Here is a 22,726-nt window from a genome sequence, read left to right on the forward strand (position 1 = left end):
ATACATACATATATACATACATACATACATACATACATACATACATGCATACATACATACATACATACATACATACATACATACACTGACATTCATGAATACATGTCCATATGGACAGACAAACAGACAGATAACAATAACAAACAATTCTTTTCAGTCTTCTCTGTCAGTGTGTGATATTTTAATGATAACAGTAGTCAATACACTCATATTTCAGTGTGACTTTTCACAATGTAATGATTTTATTAGCATTTTACAAAGAAATAAAATATATATGGTGCCAGTAGAAAGTATATATGTCTCATGTTTCTATATTTCTATTTACTACGCAAAAGCAAGTTTTTGGTTAACTAAGATAGATGAAAACTGAAGCTATCGTTCTTTGATGTGATTGATTATACAAGTTGTGTGGATACATGTATAATTTCCTGCAATTGTGGTCATATGGATGAGGATTGGGTATTTATTTTGGATTTTTTAATTTATAAAACAATTTTATCATGGCTTCCTACTTGAAAAATCAATGTGAAACAACATTGACAGAGTCTGTGTTTGTAACTCATTGCATTGAAAAAGTTGTGTCACATTTTTTTTATTGTACGTACAAAAACATTTATTAATCTTGTTGCAATGTATTGAGTTACAAACAAGGACTTGGCATATATTGTTTCACATTGATTTTCCAAGTAGGAAGCAAAGATAACATTGTTTTATAAATTAAAAATCCCCAAATAAATACCCAATCCTCATCTATATGTTCCCGCTACAAAAATGAGATGTGCAAGGTCATGGCCAATGTGCAAGGTCATGGCCAATGGCCACCACCCTATAGTATATGGTGAATACATTTAAATCAATGTACATCCATTGGATTATATCAACATGTCACATCATTAGTTTTTACTTAGCTGAAAACTCATAATTTTATTCTGTTTAACTATACAATGGACTTTGACCTTGAGAGAGGTGGCCTCTATAAATCCAAGAGTATTGTATAGCTTCATACTTTCATCCATGAAATTATGCAAATGTCAACTGATTTAAGGTCAAGGGTTAAAGTTCAAAAGTCTCATTTACTGCACTTCAACAAGAGTATGGTGGAATAGCATACTTTCATAAGTCAAATTATGCAAATGTGCACTGATTTAATGTCAAAGGTTAATCTTCAGAAGTCATATTTACTGCACTTCACCAAGAGCAAAGCTTGCAACTTTCATCAGTCAAATTATGCATTTGTCCACTGATCTAAGGTCAAAGGTTAATCTTCAGAAGTCATTTACTGCCCTTCACCAAGAGTAAAGCTTGAAACTTTCTTCAGTCAAATTATGCAAATGTCCACTGATTTAAGGTCAAGGGTTAAGGTTCAGAAGTCATTTACTGCACTTCACCAAGAGCAAAGCTTGAAACTTTCATCAGTCAAATTATGCAAATGTCCATTGATTTAAGGTCAATGGTTAAGGTTCAGAAGTCATTTACTGCACTTCACCAAGAGTATGGTATAACTTCATACTCTCATCAGCTACATCTTTCTTTACTTTAGCATTGGTACCATACACATAGTGCTTCGTCATATCCGGTGAAAACCGAGAGGCTGGGGGCTCGCGTCCGAATGACTCGGCTAAAGCACGAGTATAAAATGGACGATTTCCGCAACATATGCCAACGTACTGAATCCCAAGCTGCTTACACTGTTCACCGAAATATTTGATATCATCACGGGAACAAGACAAAACGTCAGAATCACGCGGAAATACATCTTTTCCTGCAATTAAGAACAATCGTAGATTCAGTTCATTATTAGGAAATGTAAATTTTACTTGTTCTCTTTCCATAGTTACATTAAATAAATATGGAATTATTTAATATTTCCTGAATAAAAAGATAATTATAGATTTAATATTCGACTTACTGAAGCAAACATTGTAATTCTGTGTTATTACCTGAACTCAAATAATAATGATTTAATTTCATGAATCTAGTCGTTGAGGGCGCAATCCAACATGGCGGTTCTTTAAGTTTCCACAGCCTGGGAAACACATGTAAAATGTGCACTACACTTCATGCACTACACTTCATGTCCCATTGCACTTTACAATGCTCAAAACGAAAGAAAATTTGATAAAATGACAGCAATGAGCTAAAAATGAAAAACAAAACTTTAGTAAACCCTTCCCTTTCCTTTAGTAAACAATGCTCAAATGACAATAATAATAATAGCATGAAATGACATCCCTAATATGAGAAAATTTCATAGTTTTTGTTGCATGAAAATCACAGCCAGTAATATTTGCTTAAAAATATGAGTTTTAAGATTACGTTAAAAAAATTCAATTGTACTATCCAAGTGAATATTGAAAGGAAACTGATTCCATAGGTATTCACACATAACATGTCAACAGAAGGAGCCTTATGATTTTGCTTTGTTCTTCATTAATTTAATGTTTCTGCAAATAGAATAATACCATTTTACTGCCAATTTATGTAATTCTGTGATTCAAATGATATTTTCATGCGAATATGCTGGGTATATGATAAAACCTTTATATGGGTTTTGAAGCCCTCAATAGTATGGCTTACTGACCCTCATAAAGTCGAGCCTTTCCACCGTACAACCCTAGTCCGCAAAACTCATATCAAGGCCATAAAGATAAATGTTATTCCCCCACACCAGTATTCAACACTAGAGGGCGCTATATCCTCCACTTCCGGTTTGCATTGTACAGTAGGCATTACAATACAATAATGTTCAAATAAGGCTTGATATAATACTGTACCTGTTACAGGGTCAGTCAGCATAAAGTGAGTTGGTTGACTTGGATTAGTTCTGATTGGTAAAGGCAGTACAGCTAAGTGACCCTGCAATATAGTCAAACAGATTACAATCATTGTATTTCATAAAAACCTATGTATGTATGCATGTATGTATGTATGTATGTATGTATGTATGTATGCATGCATGCATGCATGTATGTATGTATGTATGTATGTATGTATGCATGCATGCATGCATGCATGCATGCATGCATGCATGCATGCATGCATGTATGTATGTATGTATGTATGTATGTATGTATGTATGTATGTATGTATGTATGTATGTACTAGGCATGTGTATGTATGTATATATATATGTATGTATGTATGTATGTATGTATGTATGTATGTATGTATGTATGTATGTATGTGTGTGTATGTATGTATGTATGTATGTATGTATGTATGTGTGTGTATGTATGTATGTATGTATGTATGTGTGTGTATGTATGTATGTATGTATGTATGTATGTATGTATGTATGTATGTATGTATGTATGTATGTATGTATGTATGTGTGTGTGTGTGTATGTATGTGTGTATGTATGTATGTGTATAATAGACACACACACGCACACACACACACACACACACACACACACACACAAATATGTATATTGTAATGAATATAAGCTTTCTTAGGATGCCTCCAATTCCTGTTATATACATTATAATTGAATCTGCATGTATCATTGCTATCCTATCAGGTTCCTATGTATATAAATGGTTTTATCAAATATTGTCCAACTTTCATTAGTCAGAAATGAATTTCTGTGGATATTGAAAAGTGTAAATTTGTTAGTAAGGAAGGGCAAAATAAGTACCATGATATAAAAAAGTAGATTTTGACAAACCTTGCAATCCTGTCTTATTTGTTTCATTAATGGCATCATAGTAGCTGGACCACGGCCACAGTTTAAGCCAATAACATCAGCCCCAGCTTGTACTAGTTTTTGACATGCTTCGGTAATTGGTACATAGTCTGCTGTGATTGGTTGACCATTCTTTGTAGACACAACAAATGGTGCCAGTGTAATCACACATGGTAGACCTGTGTAGTAAATCAATAAAACCGTTCAGTTTCCTTTTTGTGTTGTGTTGTGTTGTGTTGTGTTGTGTCGTGTCGTGTCGTGTCGTGTCGTGTCGTGTCGTGTCGTGTTGTTGTGTTATGTTGTGTTGTGTTGTGTTGTTTTGGTTTGTGTTGTGTTGTGTTGTGTTGTGTTGTGTTGTGTTGTGTTGTGTTGTTTTGGTTTGTGTTGTGTTGTGTTGTGTTGTGTTGTGTTGTGTTGTGTTGTGTTGTTTTGGTTTGTGTTGTGTTGTGTTGTGTTGTGTTGTGTTGTGTTGTGCTGTGATGTGATGTGATGTGATGTGCTGTGTTGCGCTGTGTTGTGTTGTGTTGTAATCGCAATAACTTACCTTTGCCATACTGTTTAATAGCTTCGACTGCTAGCATTGCTTCACCAAAGTGGGCATATGTTTCACCTACAATGAAATCAGCACCAGCCTCTACAGCCCATTCAATCATCTCCTGTCATGTGGATAATGCAATAACTCACATTGAAGCAGTTCAAGTGAAAATATATGTATGTATGTATGTATGTATGTATGTATGTATGTATGTATGTATGTATGTATGCATGCATGCATGCATGCATGCATGCATGTATGTATGTATGTGTGTGTGTGTGTGTGTGTGTGTATGTATGTATATATCATGTATATATATGTATATATCATGTATATATATATATATATATGAAAGAAAATATGAGATTGACAATTTCCTTGGAAATGAGATAGTAAAACCAAAAATTACTTTTACTATTGAAAAGTGACCAGTAATAAACTTTAAAATGGCAAAGTTTGGAGAGAATCTAGCTTAAAGTAGACATATTAATATTTCCTTCTTACCTTAAACATCAGTTTTATTTCTTCATGTCTCTCCGAATTATCCGGTTGATAAATATTTGTATTACAAATATTTCCCGCCATTAATGTTCCAGTTTCGTCTGCTACTTCACGCGCCATTTTCAATGCATCTCTGTTGAGTTTTTCAGTTTGCCCCTCCTCCTCAACCAGACGAGTTTTCTCTCTAGTCGCATAGTACTATATGGAGGAAAAATATATGTTTGAATGAAAATAATTTTTATATGTATACCAATATTTCACAACTTTGATTGTGTGAGTACATGTATGTGTAGTTTTATGTATGTAATATATGTATGTATGTATGTATGTATGTATGTATGTATGTGTGTGTGTGTGTGTGTGTGTGTGTGTGTATGTATGTATGTATGTATGTATGTATGTATGTATGTATGTATGTATATATGTATGTATGTTTGCATGTGTGTGTATGTATGTATGTATGTATGTATGTATGTATGTATGTGTGTGTATGTATGTATGTAGGTAGGTAGGTAGGTAGGGTCACCCTTAAACAAAGTATAGACAAATGTTTTGTTCTGTGAGTTGCAGGATTGTTTTATTGTTGGTTACTATCATTAGATGAACGAACCGTTAAAGCTAATACGACGTCACTTCCGCTATGGACAAAGTCCCTGTATGCACTTCTGACAAGATCCGGATGTTCCAAAACAACCAATGGAACCCATGGCCCAGCTTGTAGGTAGCCTAATCTCTCGAAGTAGTAGACATATCCTTCCGCCACAATAACTGTTTCACCGTCATTCAATCTGTCCAATAAACCTAGAAAAAATAGATCTCTCAGATAATTTTTTTCGCATGCTTATAGGAATAGTGGGAGAACAATAAAATGGACAAACAATACATCATAATGATGAAAATTATTCTTAAATCTCAAAATCATTGCAGCTACTTTAGATTTGTGAGCCAACTAATCTGATCAAATCTGATGTGGTGAAAGCACAGGGAGCTCAGGCTCAGTTAGTTTTGTTTACAAATACAAACAAACAAGTAAATAAATAAACAAAACACAAACACAAACAAACAAGCAAGTAAACAAACAAACACACAAACAAACAAACAAATAAATAAATAAATAAATAAATAAATAAATAAATACAAACAGTTAAACCGACAAATGAGTAGATACATACACGAACAAACAAACAAACAAACAAACAAACAAACAAACAAACACTACCCCCGCAATTGTCACCATTATAAATCACCATATGGGAACAATTGCGGGGGTAGTGTTTGTTTGTTCGTTTGTTGTCGTTTACTCATGTATGTATCTACTCATTTGTCAGTTTAATTGTTTTTGTTTGTTTGTTTGTTTGTTTGTTTGTTTTTTCTGTTTGTTGACTTACTTACTTGTTTATTTGTGTTTTGTTTGTTTGTCTACTTGTTTGTATTTGTAAACAAAATTAAATGAGCCTGAGCTCCCTGTGGTGAAAGCGGCAAGATTTATTTATATGATCCCCCGGAAGTTCCGAACAAAACAAACAACACAAAGTGATGGAAATAGAGGTAAATAAAGACACATAGTTGCTTTCACCACATCAGATTTTAATCAGATTATTAACCAACAAACATTTTCCACAGCTATGCCAACCGTCCGTCAAGAGTCTTAGACTATAGGTAGACTAAACTGTCAGGCGATGGAAATTCTCAGTACCTGAAATAGAATATTACTGCCTATAGGCACATCATAACAATAACGAACATTTGATTTCTTAGCCGACAACATAACTTCTGCTCCGTGCGCTACTCAGGAAATTATAGGTGCGCGTGAAAATAAGTCGACCTTATCGTTCTATTTTGACCCTCTAGCATGAGGTTAAAAGCTTTTGCAGGTACTGGGAATTAGTAAGATTTTTTGAGGTCTCTGTTTCACGTTATAATACGTTATAATCCGCCTTCCATTATATCTATACAGTTATTTTATTTTCCTCACCTTTGACCGGTTTGGTCGTCATTGTGATCTTGAAAACGTCTATCAAAACTGTAAATTTGTCTTCTTTCAAGGGTCACGTGTTTATCTCCAGCGACGTGATTGGCTTACTAGACGAAGTACTAGGTGAAGAAAATAGTAAGCATAATACCACAGGGGCTCAGGCTTAGCTAATTATGTTAATTTACAAGAGAAAAAAATAATTAAAAATATAATTAAAAAATAAAGAAAATGAAAACAATATATTCAACCCAACAAACAAACAAACAAACAAACAGACAAACAAACAAACAAACAAACAAACACACACACAAAACATATAAAGACTGACAACGATTAACAACAGAGTAATTGCATACCAATATCAACAATGTCTCTATACACTAGACTATGAATTACACGTTCATCGTTTCATCTTATAGTGGGATTCTATTAAACCATTTCAAGAAGGGACGGGACACTATCACTGAGTCAAGACCACACTGTACATTAATTACACATTATGTACTATAAGCATAGCACAGGATCTAGACTATGCAGTGTGAATGGTGAAACCCGCCATGGCATGAGACATGTTATAATTATGGTACACAACTTACTCAAGCGCACTTCATGTTTCATTTTTTTCCTTAAATGAGATCACTTAAAATAAATGAGATGCAAAGTTAGACCTAATGTCTTTTATTCAGGTCCAAAAGATTTGTATTTGATATTGTTTTTTAAATTTGATTTGGCGGGAAATCATACTTGAGTTGAAAGGTCACTGTGTTGACTACATGGCCTTGAAATGCCAATCTCCTGCACAAATGCAAAGCACGTTACGTACGTATGTTCCTTCAGACAAAACAATGCAGAGATAACTTGTCAGATTATAGGGCTAGCTAATCTGTTTAAGGTATATTTAGTCTACAATATCGTGAAGTTGCTGACGGTGTTTGTTACAAAAGTGTTTACACCGTACACATGTGGATCGTTTTGACATTTACAATGTATGTTGAAATTGGCGTCAAAACATACGGGTACTTTCAAATGTCACTGTCCAGAAAGGAAGTTTATGAACTAATTTCACTTACATGGCTTGATTATTAATGATCTGATGTTGCTTGTTGAGACCGTGATCACTGTATACTACTTACCTTACACAAGCCGTGTCTATTCACCTCGCATACATTATCCCACAGTGCATTTTTGAAGGTCATCTGATAGGGCCAAATAAAAACAGTTGTTTGGTTCCGGTTACCCGACCCCATCTAGTTTTTCACGCTGACCTTTTTACGTATTCAAGAATAATAATAATAAAATCGCGAAAATAGTGAAGTCTCGCAAGAAATAGTGCGTGCGAAAACTGACAATATAAAACTATTCTTCCAATCTGTAATGGCTGTACATCAGATAGGAAGAAATAAACAACACAGAGACCATTTGGAAAACAATGGAAAACCTGAACTAGACACTAACACATGGGGAAAAAAATATAATAAAAAATATACTTACCCCACCCATTTTAAAATGGAATGTAATCGGAACCACACCATTTCTTTTACGCCTAAGGTTATATGTATAATAGAGTACTCCAACTGCCGACATCAGACCGTGGACGAACAGAATCGGTTACAAACAGGAAAAGTAAACAAATGAATTATATTAATAATACTTGGCACAACATGTTGGAAGTACAGAGACTTGTATTACATTTCATTATTTAATAACAATTTTTTTGATTAATTTATAATCAGTCACTTTCGCCACTTCCCCTGGCAAAATTTCAGGTACACATAAAGACTGTTGTTATCAAACCATAGTGTGTAATACAAGCCTATAAACGTGATGTGTCAAGTGTTATTAATCCAATTCATTAGTTTACTTTAATTCCCTGTTTGTTACAGTTTTCATTTTCCCACGGTCTGGTGTCGGCAGCTGTAGTTCGGGTTTATTGTTTATGTTACATGTAGCGTTAGTATAGAGATTTGAATACAGCATGTTCCATTTATATCAAAGGGAGCGCAGGATTAAGTAATTATTTGTAAAAAAACAAATAAGTAATTAATGAAAGAAACTAAAATATACAAAGGATTAATTGCTTGTTTATTATTCACCCACCAAAACGTTAGTCACTCTATAGTCAACGGATAGGCTCGTGCCAGCGAATGTGTACATGTATAGTCTGTGGCTATAGAGTCTCGCTGCAAGACTCGTGACTGTCGTCCCTTAGCTTTAAAGGTGCACGAAGTGCGCCCTGAGCGGCGAAGCCGCGAGAAGTGTGGGACTTTAGTTCCTCACTTCACGCGGCTTCGCGCGCCACACAAAGCTAAGCGACGAAAGTCTAGCAGCGAGAGTAGTGGCTATAAATCGAGCCTGTATCTTTGCAATTGCCAACAGACCATTAAATGTCTGTAAACAGAGCTCTAATATTTTACAGAAATTTCAGACCCACGTACATGTTGCAATATCTGTACAAGACCTGTTACTGGCTTGTAGTACATTTTTACAATATCTGTACAAGACCTGTTACTGGCCTGTACATGTTACAATATTTGTACAAGGCCTGCTGGCCTGTACATGTTACAATATCTGTACAAGGCCTGTTACTGGCCTGTACATGTTACAATATCTGCACAAGGTTTGTTACTGGCCTGTACATTGTATAATATCTGTACTTGACCTGTTACTGGCATGTACATGGTACAGTATTTGCGCAATGCCTGTTACTGGCCTGTACATGTTACAATATATGTACAAGGCTTATTACTGGCCTGTACATTGTAGAGTATCTGTAAAAGGCCTGTTCTGGCCTGTATGTTACAATATCTGTAAAAGGCCAGTTACTGGCCTGTACATGTTACAATATCTGTACAAGGCCTGTTACTGGCCTGTACATGTTACAATATCTGTACAAGGCCTGTTACTGGCCTGTAAATGTTACAATATCTGTACAAGGCCTGTTACTGGCCTGTACATGCTACAATATCTGTACAAGGCCTGTTACTGGCATGTATATGTTACAATATCTGTACACGGCCTGTTACTGGCCCGAATATGTAACAATATCTGTACAAGGTGTAGCTGTTCCCCCTGCCAAAGTGTGCACTTTTATGAATATAAGAACATGTAGGAGGCCATTTAGAGGGAAAATATTTCAAACCATATATATTATTGAAAATTTTGTTCCAAAATAGTCTTCAAAATCCCAATCTTAATCTCCATACATTATTATATGCCTTATTGTCTACATTTTAATCTATAAAGAAATATTAAGGCAGAGAGAGAGAGAGAGAGAGAGAGAGAGAGAGAGAGAGAGAGAGAGAGAGAGAGAGAGAGAGAGAGAGAGAGAGAGAGAGAGAGAGAGAGAGAGACAAAGAGACAGAGAGACAGAGACAGAGACAGAGACAGAGACAGAGAGAGAGAGAGAGAGAGAGAGAGAGAGAGAGAGAGAGAGAGAGAGAGAGAGAGAGAGAGAGAGAGTAGACTTTCTTACACTTTCTTTATTTGAGAGAATGCAACAACAGAGACTTATTCTGGTACAAGGAATTTTTATTCATGTACTTCGACCCATACTTCATACTACATACCCCTACCACTTCTTAAGACAATGAATCTCCACGATGCCTCCTGTAAAACTCAAACATGTTTCATTATCAATCTAAATTTCTCCTCAGAGTCCAACTCATCTAGAGTAAAATCTGATTGTTCCCTAATTATTTAAGTAAGTGACATTAATCAACATATTTCTCAATCAATGTTTTCTGCCTGATCTGGTGGCGTTGGATTCAGTTGTGTAGTTGTTTTCTCACTAGCTGCAGTTGTTGAACATGAAGACCCAACACACTGTGTAGTCTTTGGTGGGGCGACTGTTGTAGATGGTAAAGGAAGTGTTGTGTTTGGTGCATCTCTACAATTTTCAATCAAGGTATTCTCTCCCAAAGTAACTGTGAGACAAATGTCATTGTTATTTAAAGTGAGACAGATTTGCAGAGACTTGATCGGATCTGGTAGATTTTCTTCAGGAACGCAAATTTGACCCTCTCCACAAAATGGTGGACATTCTGGTGTAGCTGTTGGATCAAGTGTTGGACGTGTTATTTCAGTTGGGTCGAAGCAGAATAAATCAACAGGAGGAACTGGTCCAGGAGCATCATACATAAGGCAAAGTAATGTACCGTCTTTGATCAAACAGAGAGTTCCCATTGGAAAGTCGTCAAAGCAGACTTCTGCCTGATCTGGTGGTGTAGGATTCAGTTGTGTAGTTGTTTTCTCATTAGCTGCAGTTGTTGAAGACCCAACACACTCTGTAGTCTTTGGTGGTGAGACTGTTGTAGATGGTAAAGGAAGTGTTGGGTTTGGTGCATCTCTACAATTTTCAATCAATGTCTTGTCTTCTATAGTAACTGTGAGGCAAATGCCAGTGTTATTTAAAGTGAGACAGATTTGCATAGAATTGCGTGGAGTTGGTAGATTTTCTTCAGGAACACAGATTTGACCCTCTCCACAAAATGGTGGACATTCTGGTATAGCTGTTGGACCGAGTGTTGGACGTGTTATTTCAGTTGGGTCGAAGCAGAATAATTCAACAGGAGGAACTGGTCCAGGAGCATCATACAGAAGGCACAGTGTGGTACTGTCTTTGATCAAACAGAGAGTTCCCATTGGAAAGTCGTCGAAGCAGACTGCTGCCTGATCTGGTGGTGTAGGATTCAGTTGTGTAGTTGTTTTCTCGTGAGCTGCAGTTGTTGAACATGAAGACCCAACACACTGTGTAGTCTTTGGTGGTGCGACTGTTGTAGATGGTAAAGGAAGTGTTGAGTTTGGTGCATCCCTACAATTTTCAATCAATGTCTTGTCTTCCATAGTAACTGTGAGGCAAATGCCAGTGTTATTTAACGTGAGACAGATTTGCAGAGAATTGAGTGGAGTTGGTAAATTTTCTTCAGGAATGCAAATTTGACCCTCTCCACAAAATGGTGGACATTCTGGTGTAGCTGTTGGATCGAGTGTTGGACGTGTTATTTCAGTTGGGTCGAAGCAGAATAATTCAACAGGAGGAATTGGTCCAGGAGCATAATACAGAAGGCACAGTAGTGTACCGTCTTTGATCAAACAGATAGTTCCCAGTGGGAAGTCGTCGAAGCAGACTTCTGCCTGATCTGGTGGTGTAGGATTCAGTTGTGTAGTTGTTTTCTCGTGAGCTGCAGTTGTTGAACATGAAGACCCAAGACACTCTGTAGTCTTTGGTGGGGAGACTGTTGTAGATGGTAAAGGAAGTGTTGACTTTGGTGCATCTCTACAATTTTCAATCAAGGTATTGTCTTCTATAGTAACAGTGAGACAAATGCCAGTGTTATTTAACGTGAAACAGATTTGCATAGAATTGAGTGGAGTTGGTAGATTTTCTTCAGAAACACAGATTTGACCCTCTCCACAAAATGGTGGACATTCTGGTGTAGCTGTTGGACAGAGTGTTGGACGTTTTATTTCAGTTGGCTCGAAGCAGAACAATTCAATAGGAGGTAGTGGTCCAGGAGCATAATACAGAAGGCACAATGTGGTACCGTCTTTGATCATACAGAGAGTTCCCATTGGAAAGTCATCAAAGCAGACTTCTGTCTGATCTGGTGGTGTAGGATTCAGTTGTGTGGTTGTTTTCTCGTGAGCTGCAGTTGTTGAACATGAAGACCCAACACACTGTGTAGTCTTTGGTGGGGCGACTGTTGTAGATGGTAAAGGAAGTGTTGTGTTTGGTGCATCTCTACAATTTACAATCAAGGTATTCTCTCCCAAAGTAACTGTGAGACAAACGTCATTGTTATTTAAAGTGAGACAGATTTGCAGAGACTTGATCGGATCTGGTAGATTTTCTTCAGGAACACAAATTTGACCCTCTCCACAAAATGGTGGACATTCTGGTGTAGCTGTTGGATCGAGTGTTGGACGTGTTATTTCAGTTGGGTCGAAGCAGAATAATTCAACAGGAGGAAGTGGTCCAGGAGCATCATACACAAGGCACAGTAGTGTACCGTCTTTGATCAAACAGATAGTTCCCAGTGGGAAGTCGTCGAAGCAGACTTCTGCCTGATCTGGTGGTGTAGGATTCAGTTGTGTAGTTGTTTTCTCGTTAGCTGCAGTTGTTGAACATGAAGACCCAAGACACTCTGTAGTCTTTGGTGGGGAGACTGTTGTAGATGGTAAAGGAAGTGTTGAGTTTGGTGCATCTCTACAATTTTCAATCAAGGTATTGTCTTCTATAGTAACAGTGAGACAAATGCCAGTGTTATTTAACGTGAGACAGATTTGCATAGAATTGAGTGGAGTTGGTAGATTTTCTTCAGAAACACAGATTTGACCCTCTCCACAAAATGGTGGACATTCTGGTGTAGCTGTTGGACCGAGTGTTGGACGTTTTATTTCAGTTGGCTCGAAGCAGAACAATTCAATAGGAGGTAGTGGTCCAGGAGCATAATACAGAAGGCACAATGTGGTACCGTCTTTGATCAAACAGAGAGTTCCCATTGGAAAGTCATCAAAGCAGACTTCTGCCTGATCTGGTGGTGTAGGATTCAGTTGTGTAGTTGTTTTCTCGTGAGCTGCAGTTGTTGAACATGAAGACCCAACACACTGTGTAGTCTTTGGTGGGGCGACTGTTGTAGATGGTAAAGGAAGTGTTGTGTTTGGTGCATCTCTACAATTTACAATCAAGGTATTCTCTCCCAAAGTAACTGTGAGACAAATGTCATTGTTATTTAAAGTGAGACAGATTTGCAGAGACTTGATCGGATCTGGTAGATTTTCGTCAGGAATGCAAATTTGACCCTCTCCACAAAATGGTGGACATTCTGTTGTAGCTGTTGGACCGAGTGTTGGACGTGTTATTTCAGTTGGGTCGAAGCAGAATAATTCAATAGGAGGAAGTGGTCCAGGGGCATAATACAGAAGGCACAGTGTGGTACTGTCTTTGATCAAACAGAGAGTTCCCATTGGAAAGTCGTCGAAGCAGACTTCTGCCTGATCTGGTGGTGTAGGATTCAGTTGTGTAGTTGTTTTCTCATGAGCTGCAGTTGTTGAACATGAAGACCCAACACACTGTGTAGTCTTTGGTGGGGTGACTGTTGTAGATGGTACAGGAAGTGTTGAGTTTGGTGCATCTCTACAACTTACAATCAAGGTATTCTCTCCCAAAGTAACTGTGAGACAAACGTCATTGTTATTTAAAGTGAGACAGATTTGCAGAGACTTGATCGGATCTGGTAGATTTTCTTCAGGAACACAAATTTGACCCTCTCCACAAAATGGTGGACATTCTGGTGTAGCTGTTGGATCGAGTGTTGGACGTGTTATTTCAGTTGGGTCGAAGCAGAATAATTCAACTGGAGGAATTGGTCCAGGAGCATCATACACAAGGCACAGTAGTGTACCGTCTTTGATCAAACAGACAGTTCCCAGTGGGAAGTCGTCGAAGCAGACTTCTGCCTGATCTGGTGGTGTAGGATTCAGTTGTGTAGTTGTTTTCTCGTTAGCTGCAGTTGTTGAACATGAAGACCCAACACACTCTGTAGTCTTTGGTGGGGTGACTGTTGTAAATGGTAAAGGAAGTGTTGGGATTGGTGCATCTCTACAATTTTCAATCAATGTCTTGTCTTCTATAGTAACTGTGAGGCAAATGCCAGTGTTATTTAACGTGAGACAGATTTGCATAGAATTGAGTGGAGTTGGTAGATTTTCTTCAGGAACACAGATTTGACCCTCTCCACAAAATGGTGGACATTCTGGTGTAGCTGTTGGATCGAGTGTTGGACGTGTTATTTCAGTTGGGTCGAAGCAGAACAATTCAATAGGAGGAACTGGTCCAGGAGCATAATACAGAAAGCACAGTGTGGTACCGTCTTTGATCAAACAGAGAGTTCCCATAGGAAAGTCGTCGAAGCAGACTTCTGCCTGATCTGGTGGTGTAGGATTCAGTTGTGTAGTTGTTTTGTCGTTAGCTGCAGTTGTTGAACATGAAGACCCAACACACTCTGTAGTCTTTGGTGGGGAGACTGTTGTAGATGGTAAAGGAAGTGTTGACTTTGGTGCATCTCTACAATTTTCAATCAAGGTATTGTCTTCTATAGTAACAGTGAGACAAATGCCAGTGTTATTTAACTTGAGACAGATTTGCAGAGAATTGAGTGGAGTTGGTAGAACTTCTTCAGGAACACAGATTTGACCCTCTCCACAAAATGGTGGACATTCTGGTGTAGCTGTTGGATCGAGTGTTGGACGTGTTATTTCAGTTGGGTCGAAGCAGAATAATTCAACAGGAGGAATTGGTCCAGGAGCATCATACACAAGGCACAGTAGTGTACCGTCTTTGATCAAACAGATAGTTCCCAGTGGGAAGTCGTCGAAGCAGACTTCTGCCTGATCTGGTGATGTAGGATTCAGTTGTGTAGTTGTTTTGTCGTTAGCTGCAGTTGTTGAACATGAAGACCCAACACACTCTGTAGTCTTTGGTGGGGAGACTGTTGTAGATGGTAAAGGAAGTGTTGAGTTTGGTGCATCTCTACAATTTTCAATCAAGGTATTGTCTTCTATAGTAACAGTGAGACAAATGCCAGTGTTATTTAACGTGAGACAGATTTGCATAGAATTGAGTGGAGTTGGTAGATTTTCTTCAGAAACACAGATTTGACCCTCTCCACAAAATGGTGGACATTCTGGTGTAGCTGTTGGATCGAGTGTTGGACGTGTTATTTCAGTTGGGTCGAAGCAGAATAATTCAACAGGAGGAATTGGTCCAGGAGCATCATACACAAGGCACAGAAGTGTACCGTCTTTGATCAAACAGATAGTTCCCAGTGGGAAGTCGTCGAAGCAGACTTCTGCCTGATCTGGTGATGTAGGATTCAGTTGTGTAGTTGTTTTCTCGTTAGCTGCAGTTGTTGAACATGAAGACCCAACACACTCTGTAGTCTTTGGTGGGGAGACTGTTGTAGATGGTAAAGGAAGTGTTGAGTTTGGTGCATCTCTACAATTTTCAATCAAGGTATTGTCTTCTATAGTAACAGTGAGACAAATGCCAGTGTTATTTAACGTGAGACAGATTTGCATAGAATTGAGTGGAGTTGGTAGATTTTCTTCAGAAACACAGATTTGACCTTCTCCACAAAATGGTGGACATTCTGTTGTAGCTGTTGGACCGAGTGTTGGACGTTTTATTTCAGTTGGGTCGAAGCAGAACAATTCAATAGGAGGTAGTGGTCCAGGAGCATAATACAGAAGGCACAATGTGGTACCGTCTTTGATCATACAGAGAGTTCCCATTGGAAAGTCATCAAAGCAGACTTCTGCCTGATCTGGTGGTGTAGGATTCAGTTGTGTAGTTGTTTTCTCGTGAGCTGCAGTTGTTGAACATGAAGACCCAACACACTGTGTAGTCTTTGGTGGGGCGACTGTTGTAGATGGTAAAGGAAGTGTTGTGTTTGGTGCATCTCTACAATTTACAATCAAGGTATTCTCTCCCAAAGTAACAGTGAGACAAATGACATTGTTATTTAAAGTGAGACAGATTTGCAGAGACTTGATCGGATCTGGTAGATTTTCTTCAGGAATGCAAATTTGACCCTCTCCACAAAATGGTGGACATTCTGGTGTAGCTGTTGGATCGAGTGTTGGACGTGTTATTTCAGTTGGGTCGAAGCAGTATAAGTCAATAGGAGGTATTGGTCCAGGAGCATCATACACAAGGCACAGTAGTGTACCATCTTTTATAAAACAGACAGTTCCCAGTGGGAAGTCGTCGAAGCAGACTTCTGCCTGATCTGGTGGTGTAGGATTCAGTTGTGTAGTTGTTTTGTCGTTAGCTGCAGTTGTTGAACATGAAGACCCAAGACACTCTGTAGTCTTTGGTGGGGAGACTGTTGTAGATGGTAAAGGAAGTGTTGACTTTGGTGCATCTCTACAATTTTCAATCAAGGTATTGTCTTCTATAGTAACAGTGAGACAAATGCCAGTGTTATTTAACGTGAGACATATTTGCAGAGAATTGAGTGGAGTTGGTAGATTTTCTTCAGGAACACAGATTTGACCCTCTCCACAAAATGGTGGACATTCTGGTGTCGCTGTTGGACCGTGTGTTGGACGCGTTATTTCAGTTGGGTCGAAGCACAACAATTCAATAGGAGGAACTGGTCCAGGAGCATAATACAGAAGGCAAAGTGTGGTACCGTCTTTGATCAAACAGATAGTTCCCAGTGGGAAGTCGTCGAAGCAGACTTCTGCCTGATCTGGTGGTGTAGGATTCAGTTGTGTAGTTGTTTTCTCCCTAGTTGCAGTTGTTGAACATAAAGACCCAAGACACTCTGTAGTCTTTGGTGGGGAGACTGTTGTAGATGGTAAAGGAAGTGTTGAGTTTGGTGCATCTCTACAATTTTCAATCAAGGTATTCTCTCCCAAAGTAACAGTGAGACAAATGTCATTGTTATTTAAAGTGAGACAGATTTGCAAAGACTTGATCGGATCTGGTAGATTTTCTTCAGGAATGCAAATTTGACCCTCTCCACAAAATGGTGGACATTCTGGTGTAGCTGTTGGATCGAGTGTTGGACGTGTTATTTCAGTTGGGTCGAAGCAGAATAAGTCAATAGGAGGTATTGGTCCAGGAGCATCATACACAAGGCACAGTAGTGTGCCGTCTTTTATCAAACAGACAGTTCCCAGTGGGAAGTCGTCGAAGCAGACCTCTGCCTGATCTGGTGGTGTAGGATTCAGTTGTGTAGTTGTTTTGTCGTTAGCTGCAGTTGTTGAACATGAAGACCCAAGACACTCTGTAGTCTTTGGTGGGGAGACTGTTGTAGATGGTAAAGGAAGTGTTGAGTTTGGTGCATCTCTACAATTTTCAATCAAGGTATTGTCTTCTATAGTAACAGTGAGACAAATGCCAGTGTTATTTAACGTGAGACATATTTGCATAGAATTGAGTGGAGTTGGTAGATTTTCTTCAGGAACACAGATTTGACCCTCTCCACAAAATGGTGGACATTCTGGTGTCGCTGTTGGACCGTGTGTTGGACGCGTTATTTCAGTTGGGTCGAAGCACAACAATTCAATAGGAGGAACTGGTCCAGGAGCATAATACAGAAGGCAAAGTGTGGTACCGTCTTTGATCAAACAGAGAGTTCCCATTGGAAAGTCGTCGAAGCAGACTTCTGCCTGATCTGGTGGTGTAGGATTCAGTTGTGTAGTTGTTTTCTCCCTAGTTGCAGTTGTTGAACATAAAGACCCAAGACACTCTGTAGTCTTTGGTGGGGAGACTGTTGTAGATGGTAAAGGAAGTGTTGAGTTTGGTGCATCTCTACAATTTACAATCAAGGTATTCTCTCCCAAAGTAACAGTGAGACAAATGTCATTGTTATTTAAAGTGAGACAGATTTGCAGAGACTTGATCGGATCTGGTAGATTTTCTTTAGGAACGCAAATTTGACCCTCTCCACAAAATGGTGGACATTCTGGTGTAGTTGTTGGACTGAGTGTTGGACGTGTTATTTCAGTTGGGTCGAAGCAGAATAAGTCAACAGGAGGAACTGGTCCAGGAGCATCATACACAAGGCACAGTAGTGTACTATCTTTTATAAAACAAACAGTTCCCAGTGGGAAGTCGTCGAAGCAGACTTCTGCCTGATCTGGTGGTGTAGGATTCAGTTGTGTAGTTGTTTTGTCGTTAGCTGCAGTTGTTGAACATGAAGACCCAAGACACTCTGTAGTCTTTGGTGGGGAGACCGTTGTAGATGGTAAAGGAAGTGTTGACTTTGGTGCATCTCTACAATTTTCAATCAAGGTATTGTCTTCTATAGTAACAGTGAGACAAATGCCAGTGTTATTTAACGTGAGACATATTTGCAGAGAATTGAGTGGAGTTGGTAGATTTTCTTCAGGAACACAGATTTGACCCTCTCCACAAAATGGTGGACATTCTGGTGTCGCTGTTGGACCGTGTGTTGGACGCGTTATTTCAGTTGGGTCGAAGCACAACAATTCAATAGGAGGAACTGGTCCAGGAGCATAATACAGAAGGCAAAGTGTGGTACCGTCTTTGATCAAACAGATAGTTCCCAGTGGGAAGTCGTCGAAGCAGACTTCTGCCTGATCTGGTGGTGTAGGATTCAGTTGTGTAGTTGTTTTCTCCCTAGTTGCAGTTGTTGAACATAAAGACCCAAGACACTCTGTAGTCTTTGGTGGGGAGACTGTTGTAGATGGTAAAGGAAGTGTTGAGTTTGGTGCATCTCTACAATTTTCAATCAAGGTATTCTCTCCCAAAGTAACAGTGAGACAAATGTCATTGTTATTTAAAGTGAGACAGATTTGCAAAGACTTGATCGGATCTGGTAGATTTTCTTCAGGAATGCAAATTTGACCCTCTCCACAAAATGGTGGACATTCTGGTGTAGCTGTTGGATCGAGTGTTGGACGTGTTATTTCAGTTGGGTCGAAGCAGAATAAGTCAATAGGAGGTATTGGTCCAGGAGCATCATACACAAGGCACAGTAGTGTACCGTCTTTGATCAAACAGACAGTTCCCAGTGGGAAGTCGTCGAAGCAGACCTCTGCCTGATCTGGTGGTGTAGGATTCAGTTGTGTAGTTGTTTTGTCGTTAGCTGCAGTTGTTGAACATGAAGACCCAAGACACTCTGTAGTCTTTGGTGGGGAGACTGTTGTAGATGGTAAAGGAAGTGTTGAGTTTGGTGCATCTCTACAATTTTCAATCAAGGTATTGTCTTCTATAGTAACAGTGAGACAAATGCCAGTGTTATTTAACGTGAGACATATTTGCATAGAATTGAGTGGAGTTGGTAGATTTTCTTCAGGAACACAGATTTGACCCTCTCCACAAAATGGTGGACATTCTGGTGTCGCTGTTGGACCGTGTGTTGGACGCGTTATTTCAGTTGGGTCGAAGCACAACAATTCAATAGGAGGAACTGGTCCAGGAGCATAATACAGAAGGCAAAGTGTGGTACCGTCTTTGATCAAACAGAGAGTTCCCATTGGAAAGTCGTCGAAGCAGACTTCTGCCTGATCTGGTGGTGTAGGATTCAGTTGTGTAGTTGTTTTCTCCCTAGTTGCAGTTGTTGAACATGAAGACCCAACACACTCTGTAGTCTTTGGTGGGGAGACTGTTGTAGATGGTAAAGGAAGTGTTGCATTGGGTACACGTCTACAATTTTCAATCAAGGTATTCTCTCCCAAAGTAACTGTGAGACAAATGTCATTGTTATTTAAAGTGAGACAGATTTGCAGAGACTTGATCGGATCTGGTAGATTTTCTTCAGGAATGCAAATTTGACCCTCTCCACAAAATGGTGGACATTCTTGTGTAGCTGTTGGATCGAGTGTTGGACGTGTTATTTCAGTTGGGTCGAAGCAGAATAAATCAACAGGAGGAACTGGTCCAGGATAATCATACACAAGGCACAGTAGTGTACCGTCTTTGATCAAACAGATAGTTCCCAGTGGGAAGTCGTCGAAGCAGACCTCTGCCTGATCTGGTGGTGTAGGATTCAGTTGTGTAGTTGTTTTGTCGTTAGCTGCAGTTGTTGAACATGAAGACCCAAGACACTCTGTAGTCTTTGGTGGGGAGACTGTTGTAGATGGTAAAGGAAGTGTTGAGTTTGGTGCATCTCTACAATTTTCAATCAAGGTATTGTCTTCTATAGTAACAGTGAGACAAATGCCAGTGTTATTTAACGTGAGACATATTTGCATAGAATTGAGTGGAGTTGGTAGATTTTCTTCAGGAACACAGATTTGACCCTCTCCACAAAATGGTGGACATTCTGGTGTCGCTGTTGGACCGTGTGTTGGACGCGTTATTTCAGTTGGGTCGAAGCACAACAATTCAATAGGAGGAACTGGTCCAGGAGCATAATACAGAAGGCAAAGTGTGGTACCGTCTTTGATCAAACAGAGAGTTCCCATTGGAAAGTCGTCGAAGCAGACTTCTGCCTGATCTGGTGGTGTAGGATTCAGTTGTGTAGTTGTTTTCTCCCTAGTTGCAGTTGTTGAACATAAAGACCCAAGACACTCTGTAGTCTTTGGTGGGGAGACTGTTGTAGATGGTAAAGGAAGTGTTGAGTTTGGTGCATCTCTACAATTTACAATCAAGGTATTCTCTCCCAAAGTAACAGTGAGACAAATGTCATTGTTATTTAAAGTGAGACAGATTTGCAGAGACTTGATCGGATCTGGTAGATTTTCTTCAGGAATGCAAATTTGACCCTCTCCACAAAATGGTGGACATTCTGGTGTATCTGTTGGATCGAGTGTTGGACGTGTTATTTCAGTTGGGTCGAAGCAGAATAAGTCAATAGGAGGTATTGGTCCAGGAGCATCATACACAAGGCACAGTAGTGTACCGTCTTTTATCAAACAGACAGTTCCCAGTGGGAAGTCGTCGAAGCAGACTTCTGCCTGATCTGGTGGTGTAGGATTCAGTTGTGTAGTTGTTTTGTCGTTAGCTGCAGTTGTTGAACATGAAGACCCAAGACACTCTGTAGTCTTTGGTGGGGAGACTGTTGTAGATGGTAAAGGAAGTGTTGAGTTTGGTGCATCTCTACAATTTTCAATCAAGGTATTCTCTCCCAAAGTAACAGTGAGACAAATGCCAGTGTTATTTAATGTGAGACATATTTGCAGAGAATTGAGTGGAGTTGGTAGATTTTCTTCAGGAACACAGATTTGATCCTCTCCACAAAATGGTGGACATTCTGGTGTCGCTGTTGGACAGAGTGTTGGACGCCTTATTTCAGTTGGGTCGAAGCACAACAATTCAATAGGAGGAACTGGTCCAGGAGCATAATACAGAAGGCAAAGTGTGGTACCGTCTTTGATCAAACAGACAGTTCCCAGTGGGAATTCGTCGAAGCAGACTTCTGCCTGATCTGGTGGTGTAGGATTCAGTTGTGTAGTTGTTTTCTCCCTAGTTGCAGTTGTTGAACATGAAGACCCAACACACTCTGTAGTCTTTGGTGGGGAGACTGTTGTAGATGGTAAAGGAAGTGTTGCATTGGGTACACGTCTACAATTTTCAATCAAGGTATTCTCTCCCAAAGTAACTGTGAGACAAATGTCATTGTTATTTAAAGTGAGACAGATTTGCAGAGACTTGATCGGATCTGGTAGATTTTCTTCAGGAATGCAAATTTGACCCTCTCCACAAAATGGTGGACATTCTGGTGTAGCTGTTGGATCGAGTGTTGGACGTGTTATTTCAGTTGGGTCGAAGCAGAATAAATCAACAGGAGGAACTGGTCCAGGATAATCATACACAAGGCACAGTAGTGTACCGTCTTTGATCAAACAGATAGTTCCCAGTGGGAAGTCGTCGAAGCAGACTTCTGCCTGATCTGGTGGTGTAGGATTCAGTTGTGTAGTTGTTTTCTCATTAGCTGCAGTTGTTGAACATGCAGACCCAACACACTCTGTAGTCTTTGGTGGGGAGACTGTAGATGGTAAAGGAAGTGTTGAGTTTGGTGCATCTCTACAATTTTCAATCAATGTCTTGTCTTCTATAGTAACTGTGAGGCAAATGCCAGTGTTATTTAACGTGAGACAGATTTGCAGAGAATTGAGTGGAGTTGGTAGATTTTCTTCAGGAACACAGATTTGACCCTCTCCACAAAATGGTGGACATTCTGGTGTAGCTGTTGGAGCGAGTGTTGGACGTGTTATTTCAGTTGGGTCGAAGCAGAACAATTCAATAGGAGGAACTGGTCCAGGAGCATAATACACAAGGCACAGTGTGGTACCGTCTTTGATCAAACAGAGAGTTCCCATTGGAAAGTCGTCGAAGCAGACTTCTGCCTGATCTGGTGGTGTAGGATTCAGTTGTGTAGTTGTTTTCTCATTAGCTGTAGTTGTTGAACATGCAGACCCAACACACTCTGTAGTCTTTGGTGGGGTGACTGTTGTAGATGGTAAAGGAAGTGTTGTGTTTGGTGCATCTCTACAATTTACAATCAAGGTATTCTCTCCCAAAGTAACTGTGAGACAAATGTCATTGTTATT

The 22,726-nt window shown here is 39.4% G+C and overlaps 1 protein-coding gene across 2 annotated transcripts; it reads right to left on the bottom strand.

Annotated features, from left to right (window-relative positions):
* Nucleotides 1-585: 585 nt before the first annotated feature.
* Nucleotides 586-7,958, bottom strand: LOC144449957 (betaine--homocysteine S-methyltransferase 1-like). 2 transcript variants are annotated; one of them, XM_078140522.1, is made up of 8 exons: nt 7,831-7,958; nt 6,698-6,816; nt 5,333-5,523; nt 4,726-4,920; nt 4,231-4,342; nt 3,669-3,865; nt 2,775-2,856; nt 586-1,762 (listed from the first exon to the last, which is right to left on the bottom strand). In XM_078140522.1, exons 2-8 carry the CDS (start codon nt 6,717-6,719, stop codon nt 1,473-1,475), a joined length of 1,089 nt encoding a protein of 362 aa, XP_077996648.1. In that variant the 5' UTR covers nt 6,720-6,816; nt 7,831-7,958; the 3' UTR covers nt 586-1,472. The 2 variants fall into 2 exon arrangements, with proteins under 2 accessions (XP_077996648.1, XP_077996650.1); XM_078140524.1 differs by having other exon boundaries at nt 6,698-6,864; nt 7,831-7,869.
* Between the last annotated feature and the right edge of the window lie 14,768 nt (nt 7,959-22,726).

Source organism: Glandiceps talaboti, chromosome 19 (genome assembly GCF_964340395.1).
Source record: "Glandiceps talaboti chromosome 19, keGlaTala1.1, whole genome shotgun sequence".
Lineage (NCBI taxonomy): Eukaryota > Metazoa > Hemichordata > Enteropneusta > Spengelidae > Glandiceps > Glandiceps talaboti.

What these genes read in the sequence shown, in the direction of transcription:
- LOC144449957 (XM_078140522.1), bottom strand. Translation starts at nt 6,719, where the DNA reads ATGACGACCAAACCGGTCAAAG. An exon ending in ACGTCGTATTAGCTTTAACG is followed by an intron (nt 4,921 to 5,332) that starts GTTCGTTCATCT and finishes TCCTCCATATAG; the next exon opens with TACTATGCGACTAGAGAGAA. An exon ending in AAATAAGACAGGATTGCAAG is followed by an intron (nt 2,857 to 3,668) that starts GTTTGTCAAAAT and finishes ACTATATTGCAG; the next exon opens with GGTCACTTAGCTGTACTGCC.